The 8,959-nt window shown below is 41.5% G+C and overlaps 1 protein-coding gene across 2 annotated transcripts in view; it reads right to left on the bottom strand.

Annotated features, from left to right (window-relative positions):
* Positions 1 to 258: 258 nt before the first annotated feature.
* ATP10B (ATPase phospholipid transporting 10B (putative)) overlaps positions 259 to 8,959 on the bottom strand; it is a 650,716-nt gene continuing 642,015 nt past the window's right edge. The window contains exons 19-23 of one of the 2 annotated variants that reach the window (XM_063928761.1): positions 8,685 to 8,885; positions 7,359 to 7,439; positions 5,760 to 5,864; positions 4,102 to 4,286; positions 259 to 1,604 (exon numbers count right to left, since the gene is read on the bottom strand). In XM_063928761.1, the coding sequence (XP_063784831.1) occupies positions 1,223 to 1,604; positions 4,102 to 4,286; positions 5,760 to 5,864; positions 7,359 to 7,439; positions 8,685 to 8,885 (954 nt within the window). In that variant the 3' untranslated portion in view covers positions 259 to 1,222. The remainder of the gene's footprint in view (positions 1,605 to 4,101; positions 4,287 to 5,759; positions 5,865 to 7,358; positions 7,440 to 8,684; positions 8,886 to 8,959) is intronic. The other variant, XM_063928760.1, reaches the window with a different exon arrangement.

The raw sequence follows: 8,959 nt of genomic DNA, 5'->3' as shown, positions 1-8,959 counted from the left end.
ATTGATCTTTGCCTACTGTGCATAAAGCATTGCCAGACTTATGCAAAGTCCATTATTTATCACTAATGGAGGTCTATTTTTGAAAGTAATAAAATACCCTTAAATGATTGCAATTGTTTGCGAAAATCTCAAGTAGAGCATTTCAATCAGTTTTGTTCTACTGATGCGATGAAACTTCCCACGAAATATCATCCTCACTATTTAAAAGTAAACTAAAGAAAACAAACGGAGTACTAGATAAATAGATTTAATTTAACAAAAATGCAAATATTTCAATGAATAAAAAATTGTTTAAATTATACAGTGTCCTATGCTCACAACTTCACACATTTTATAAAAAAAAAAAATTGCATTATGTGAGCCGTAATACAATGCATTCAACATTAAAATCAGGATTTGTGATGTGTAGGAAAAAGTAATGTTTTATTTACTTGGCACCATACGATTTTGGCATAAGCTAGATTGAGGCTTGTGTATAGGACGTTGGAGAGAAAATCTATACACTTTGCCAGACCAGGTTTCATATTTAAAAGAACCACTGTCATTGCAAACTGAGAAATGTGACATTAAATACAATAGATAGGCATGATTCAAAATTCTTTCACCAGTTTTACAGACTAACAAAACATATACTAATTCAAGTTATTGGATTTTGTGCAATCGGTTTGGCAGACTACAAGCCCTATTATCTTCACTCGATCCATCAATTCCTTGCTGACTAGGAATGATGGGAGTTTTCATCCATTGTCACTTGTGGCCTATTCATGGTATTGGCAAATTAGTCTATACCCACTGGCTAATATAAAATTGTTGTGAGCTTACATACGTTGGTTGTTCTCCAGGAGGGAGGTCGAAACACTACAGACGCATTTCTGACCATAACATGGAGGAATGCGTGGACAAAAACTCAGAGGTATTAAGAAGAAACCTGATTATTGTAAACGTTCATTATAAGGCAGTCTGCCAGCAGCTCCTAAAAATAGACACATACATTTATGAACAGTCAAGAAGTCCATGGCTATTCATCCTTCCTTCATTTGAAAAGTCTGCACCCATTATTTGGGTTTATCATATTGGTCCTCGGAGTGTAAACAACTTCACAGCTGAATTAAAGAGGCACCATTCACCTCTGTTTCTTTGCCCAATATGGGTTAATCAGAGGTTGTCCAAAATGTGCATATACATTGGGAGAAAACGTGCAACTTCCCAAAAATGTCCATCTCTAGACAGTGACAGTACTTATAGATCTGCGGTGGCTGGCTCTAGAAAAGTCTTCTGAGTTTTCCCTTAAAAGATCCGTAACACCTCTAGCCGGAGCTACGGCATTGGGAACAGATTTTGGTAATGGGGATTTTGAAGTATCCGCGTTTCTAGGTGAACATTCCTCATAGATGGGGGAACAAACGTTGTGAAGCCCCCTTTCTGGAGTCGAGGGTAGAAAATCTGTGTTTAATGTTGAATTACAAGGGTTCGAAGCCTGATTATTTCTTTCTTTCCAGTCCTGTATTTTCAATTCTCTCTCTTCTTTACTCAGTTTATCAAATTTATGAGCTTCTGTAGTGGGGGCAACTCCACATGTCCCTCTCAGTGAGATAAAAAAATACCTGTTCAAGAAAGACAAACAATTGCAAAATTGCTCAACTGGGGCACACAGAATATGGTAATTGAAAGACATATTTAATTATTTAATAATGTATTTGTTACCACTAAAGTAGAGGCAGTACTTATTTTACATTTCTAGAAATCTAGGGGTCTTGTACTGCACACCCTAATTCTAAACATGCTAATTCTATTTGTTCCGCATAGGGAAAAAAAAGAGATAATGCAAGTGCACACTAAGTACTAAACAATGATAATCAGTGTAATTATAATAAACTCGGCAATATAAAATTGAGGTGCTTAGCATTATTTTGGCCAAAAATATGGGTCCACCAACTGTGAGCAGGTAACTTCATCTGGTGGGTTCCTAGCATTCCCAAGGTTCAAATCCAGAGCACAGGACACCACCAGGCCAGCTCAAGTCAACTGTTGACTGTTGCAGTAGTCAAGGTGGGAAATGACGAGAGAGTGTAACATAATTTTGGTAGTAAAAAATGGAATATATTTACCAAAATATTAAACTGAGGTGACAGAAGAGAGGCTGAATGTAAGGAGTACAGCAGAGGGCAGAGCTAAATGTGACATTAAGGCAGCGGGCTTGGGAGACTGGGAAATAATGGTGTCATAGATGTTGAAAGAGATTTGAGGGGAAGTGTGACTCTGGGAAATGGAATATGCTCACTTTTGGATAAGCTGAGATTTAGAGAGGACTGGGACATCCATGTTTAGATAGCAGAGACAGTTATAGACAATGATACAGCAGGAGAGAGGTTAGGGGAGTTGAGCTTTTGTTTTTTGTGGGAATATTTATGTATTCCTGGAGGACGGGATGCTGCTGTCAGCATCCCGACAGCGGCATCCCACCTGGCAGAATGCCGGCAGCGGAGCGAGCGCTACAAGTCCCATTGCGGGCTCGCCATAGGATCTATTCGCACTCTATGGATGTCGTTGATACCCACAAGTGAAATAGCCCCTATGAGACGATATTCTGGCTCTCGGGATTCCGGCATTGGTATCCTGACTGCCAGGATCCAGACAGCCTGCAAATTGATTGCCTCCCGTTTGTGTGTCATCATCATTGAGGTGGTACTGTAGGATAAAGAGACGTATACAGTGACAAAAGCAGAGGGCTGAGAATAGACCCTTGTGGGACCTCAACCAGTGGAAGTGGAGTAGATGATATTCCATAGGTACAGTCACTAATGGAGCGGATTGAAAGGTAGAACCTGAACCAGGAAAGATGTGTCACAAAAGCAATGGAGTGAAGGTTATGCCAGAATTGAGGGTGTTCAACACTGTCAAAAAACATCAGAGAGGTCCAGGATGATAAATTTAGAGACTTTTCTTTAGTAGATCATTGATCACTTTTGTGAATGAAGTAGAAGTTGACTGTTGGTAATGTAAGCCTGACTGCAGTGATTCTAGGGTGAAGTGAGAAAGGAGAAAACGAGATAGTTGTGTCGAATATGTGTGTACTACAGTATATGGTGGTAATAAGCAGAGTAGATAGTGTACACCAGCGGAATCATCAATTACATTACACCAATGGTTCCAAAACTTGGTCCTCAAGGATCCCCCCCCACATTTCATGTTTTCTAGATCACTCAGCAGGTGCACTCATTACTCACTGACATATTTTAAATGATCCACAGGTGGAGCTAATTATTTCACTTGTAATTCTATGAGGATACCAGGAAACTGCTGGGGGTACTTAAGGACAGAGTTTGGGAACTACTGCACTAGACACCCCAAGTGTAAGTACTTTGGTTTATTGAGCAGCAGTCTTGTTGTACAGCTGTACTCACAGTTGCATACACACAATATCTGAATGAGAGAGTGGAGCATGAGTGGAGCATGTACACCCATCAATCGGTGCTATATGTTGGTAGCGGCACACATACAAGAGGTAGTGGCACAGCAATAGCCTAAAATCTGTCCCTCTAAAGTATAAATCGCAGGTTCTCACCTGAGATAAGTTGAACATGTCTGTGTTTCACTGTGGCTCTCATTCTGAATGACATAATGGCACTGCGCATGCGCAGAAGACCAAGCGGTGGACATCTTGGTAAGGGATATGATGCCTCCACCATGGGGCATCTTGGACACTGCACAATCGTGCTATCCACAGCAACAAGACGGTTGCACAAAAGTTGCTCAATTAGCTTGTATGCACATAGGAGGAATAAAATCGGGTGGTACTTAGAGAGAGATTGGGTTAAAATATTTAGGATTGGCAAGATGAGCTCATTTTGAGAGAAGGATACAAATGTGCCAGTGGATGGAGACTAGTTGGAGAGATGAGTTGGAGGTGGTGGTAGGGAGGGAGAGATAGTAGTTGTCAGGGAATGGGTACAGGGGTAAGGGTGTAGTGTGAGGTGATTAGTTGAGAACATAGACTTCATTGTCAGCTACTGGAGGGAAGAAACTGAGGATGGGTTGGTTAGTTAGTTGGTTGGTTAGTTAGTTAGTCAGCTAGCGGAGAGAAGCACTAATTATGCTTACCTTGGTAAGAGGGCAATGACTGGTGTAATAATGCAGACTAAATAGAACATGGGGTCTGACATCTGAACCTCCATTACCCAATATGGGCTTGGCACTTCACACGAAAGACAGATAGCACTGTAGGCCAACGCAACAACAAAGTAGGCGACAACGCTTCCTATAATTGTGACCCAATGGATAATTGTCTGTAAAGGAAAAACACGTCATAAGAACATGCGTTCGGTTAAATGAAAATAAGAACACAGTCTTTTAACAGCAGGCTAATAAAGATCAGCACTGAAAATAAAACAAACATGTTTTTCTTTACGTTTTCAGCTGGCATTAAAGAGCGGGTACCAGACTAGATGCTGAGAAAGGATTCCACTGGGCAATCGACAGGCCACCCTGCCAAGCGAGCGATCGGTTTGGGAAGCTACAGACACTTACCAATCAGCCGCTCGATATGTATGGCCAGATATCAAAACTGGATGTACATTAAAATTTGCCCTCCCAGATGCACTTAGTGATATATTGTTCATTGTCTGTAGGAACAACGTATTGCAAAGTGTGTACACAGCCTACGATTCAGTAAAAATACCATTAGATGAGCCGTGTTCAGGTGCGGTCTGAAAGGTGCAAGGGTTGAAATACCGGGTCGAGCGACCCTGTATTTCAACCCTGGGCGCGAGCAGGGTTGAACTCGTGTTCAACCCGGCTCACTGTGTGGTGTGAACGGGAGCCGGGTCAATGCAACCCGTTTCCCGTTCACTCTCTGTGATCTCCAAGCGCCGTCCCTGCCGCATCAGCGCTGACGTCACCAACCCGGTAATATGCCAAGTTGCAGACAGCGGCAGCCAGGCGCCTGAGGCCGTTTGCACAATGGGAGATCCCGTGCCAGGCTCCCGTGTGCGATCCGCCTCAGGCGGTCTGAAAGGGGTATTACCTGCAACCAGGACTGGTGAATAATGATCCGGGAAGGCAGGTTGGTCATCTGATCCTGTGCTCTGCTGGGACTCCCAGTGCTGTAAAGTGAAATGCTGGCTTCACAGCATTTCTTTACTGCACTGGGGGTTACAGCAGGAGCACAGCATTCAGCTGTCGGGCTGCCCTCACCGGATCATGGATCACCAGACCCTGGGAAATAAGTATTACTTTTTTTTTCCCCACAGTGACGAGTCTGCTTTTTTTTTTTTTTTACATAGTGATGAGATTGCTGGCAGTGAAGGCTGGATCCAAGGTCAGCGTTCACTGCCAGCAGTGTGCAGAAATAGGGGAACTGGAGTAAAGCCCTATTAACACTATCTGAAGATAGCGTTATTATCACAACGCTCCCTCTGGTATTTCTTTTACAATTAAAATTTGAATCAATTGCATTTCCTATTATAAGCATGGGAAATGCGATCTGGTTACTATAAAAATTTGAATTTAAGGGCTTGGAGGAGAATTTAACAAATTATCCTCCAAAAGCCGATTAGTACATTCAGGTTATACTAAAATAGTGTGAAAAAGGTGTGAAAGCACCCTTTTTGGACATATATTTGTAAAAATTATTTGGAATAAATATGTCTGTTATTTAGCCTGTTTAATAGTGCTTTATCCACTGTAACCCCACATCTGAAACAAATCACCGTTTTACTATTAGATCATAAAGAAATAAAAACTGCTATTTCAAAACTTACCCAAGTTTTTATCTCAATAGCAAGGTGTAGCAAAATAGTTAGGAGAGCTACAGTGTTAATAGGGGTTCCAAATGACAAGAGACTGATCCCAGATTTATAGTAAGTCTTAAATGAGAAAAAAAAGAGAAATATTAAATTGACAGATTTCATTTTAGCGCTTCATAAAGACTCATGCCAACGCTGAACAGAAATATTTTTAAATGTATTAATTTACGCTTTACAGAGTTTATTCCAACTGGCTTCTATGTACATTATGCTCTACTAATACAAGACTGAGATTCTATACAGTATATGTCTAAAGCTGGGTGAACATTAGACAATGTGCAAAGAACGCGACGGCCGTCCCGATTTTCCTTGTTCTCCTGGACAGACGATATAGGGGGTCATTCAGAGTTGATCACACGCTGCCGATTTTCACTGCGCTGCGATCAGGTCTCTACTGCGCATAAGTATGCACCGCAATGCGCACGCGCTTCGTACAGGTACAATGCGGATCGTTGCTGAGCTATGGCTTTAACGAAGAATCTATACGCACAGCCGATCGCAAGAAGATTGACAGAAAGAGGGCGTTTATGGGTGGCAACTGACCATTTTCTGGGAGTGGTAGGGAAGACGCAGGCATATCCGGGCGTTTGGAGGGCGGGTGTGTGACGTCAATTCCGGCACCAAAAAGACTGAAGTGATCACAAGGGCTGAGTAAGTTCAGACCCACTCTGAAACCGCACAAAATGTTTTTGCAGACCTCGGCTGCACAGGTGTTCGCACACTTGCAAAGCGAAAATACACTCCCCCGTGGGCGGCGACTATGCGTTTGCACGGCTGCTAAAAACAGCTAGCGTGCGATCAACTCGGAATGACCCCCATAGTGCATACACACTGTGCAATCTTACAAATGACCGGACGATATATCTTGAGTCATTTGGTCATTGGGTCGTTAACGATATATCAGGAACACATGTAGGTAGGGTGTATACACTAGACGATTGGGTGAAAATCGTTGATGATATCATCAGATTGACCTGCATGATACGGCAGATGGGAAGATGAGACAAACAACGCACGGGAGCATGCGATAGTGCGTACACACTGGAAGATGTTGACGATTTATCGTTCCGATTAGGCTCAAAACAACAAATCAATCAAAAAATCATCTAATGTGTACCCAGCTTGAAAAGTATACACAAAATATTTAATTGCAGTATTGTGATACTACAACCAATCTACTATGACATATCAGAGGAGATTTACCAGACCTCCTAAAAAGGACAGGTGGAGAAGTTGCCCATTGCAACTGAACAGCTTCTAGTTATCTTTTCTCATATACAGATGTGCCCTCCCTCATCCTTGCCACGATATGTTCGCAACCGCTCACGGCTAGTTGCAGCAAACAGCCGCGGGCACTTTAGTTGCAACAAACGTCTTGCGATTGACATGGCTAGCGGCAAGAATTGAAGGGGGACTTATCTGTACATTCTAGAAAATGATAGCTTTATTCTTATTGGTTGCATTGGAAAACTTCTCCACCTGAATTCTTTACAAGGTTGGATGTACCTGCCCCATATTTTCAAGAAATGGAAAATCATAATTCTAAGTACTTACAAAGAACGGAACAAAGAAACAGACAAGACTCTGGTAGAAGGCATCAAGGATGATGATCCAAAATGTAGACATCCTGTAGGACTGTGAATAAAGAGACTCATCAGTATGGAAAGAGAGATACCAAAAACATTGCCCATTGTTACATTTCTATATAGGAAATATATGTTACAAGTACACTACACGGCATTAGTAGCCAATACAAATGTAAATGAGCTATGATCATTTTGGCAAAAGGCATCTACAGAACAATAAATCACAATTACAGATATCGTAATTACAGCTATTATGGCAACGCACTCCGTGATGATTGGCTGGCAAGATTCCCAGGCATTACAGTCACCATAACGCTCGGAAACTAGCCGATCATCTATGGGAGTTGCCTACACTATGCTTGTTAGCCTATATTTTACAATGAAATTCCACTAGACAACCGTGCAATCCTTAAACTGATGTAACTTAAGTTAAATACAGAACCATAGGTATGCATTTGTGTATATTTTGCACTGTGTTTCAAAACTGGTGAAATGGACAAGGTAAAAGTAAACTCACAGCTCAGCTCGGAGCCTCTTAACGTCACAGATTACAGCATATAGTAGTGATGGACATTGGTGGGTTACCCATTGATGGTCAGGATTGAAGGTACCATTGGTGGCAAACCTCGATGGTATGAAACTATCAACAGGGAACCATCAATGGTTTATCCACTGGTGGTCTATTATTCTGCAGATAGTCGGCCAATCAGAGGTAGGAGGCTAGGCTTCGAAAGTCATGTCAGGGGGTAGAGCTAGGCTCCACGTCCCGGCACCAAGAAAAAAGAAAAATCAGGAGGCTCTGTACCACCCATTGGATCTCAACCATCAATGTCATATCCATCTACCATTGACGGAGTTTAGCCGTCGATGGTTGATGGCTCTTCCTAGCATATAGTCACAAAGCTGAAAAATACAACCAGTGTATAAGCTACTGTAAATATAGTATTAAGCGTTCTGGGTAGGTTGCATGAATCACTACCATATCTCATTTAACCATATACAGATTATCTTACGTCATTGAAAGTCAATAATAATTTTTCATAAATCACTTTGTGTCTCCATGTTGTAGTCTGACAAATAGCAGACACAAGTTTAGTTGATGCAACTTATACAATTAAATACTAACACAGATGTTCCAATACAAAATTTTTTTGCCTTGTTATATAATATTAATACGTATCTATTTTTTCTGGAATCAAAGTTACCAAAGATAATTTGAATAAAAGAAACCTATAATTGTATTGACGGTCAATAAAATGTGGAGCTTGGATTATGAAGAGTAGCTATTGCGTACCTCCGATTTCTGCCCACTTTTGTAAAGATCCGGCAAACTCATGAGAGTCTCTGCTGATACGTCTTTGTCCATTACCCCAAAAACGAGAGGAGGCAAGGATGTGAAGAAGAGGTTGAAAAAGATCAGTTGCCAGTAGTCTATCATAGTAGTCCCTGAGAAACCGCAGAAGAACTGGAACCAGAACAGCAAGTTAACATAAGCCTGGAAAGGAAAAGACATGAGATGTGAACCATACTGCTTGAGGATAAAAGCTTGCTTTTTCATACATGGGCAAT

Source organism: Pseudophryne corroboree, chromosome 6 (assembly GCF_028390025.1).
Source record: "Pseudophryne corroboree isolate aPseCor3 chromosome 6, aPseCor3.hap2, whole genome shotgun sequence".
In the NCBI taxonomy this organism is placed as follows: Eukaryota; Metazoa; Chordata; class Amphibia; order Anura; family Myobatrachidae; genus Pseudophryne; species Pseudophryne corroboree.
The sequence above is the reverse complement of the archived record's forward strand: the minus strand, read 5'-3'. Positions and strand labels throughout refer to the sequence as shown.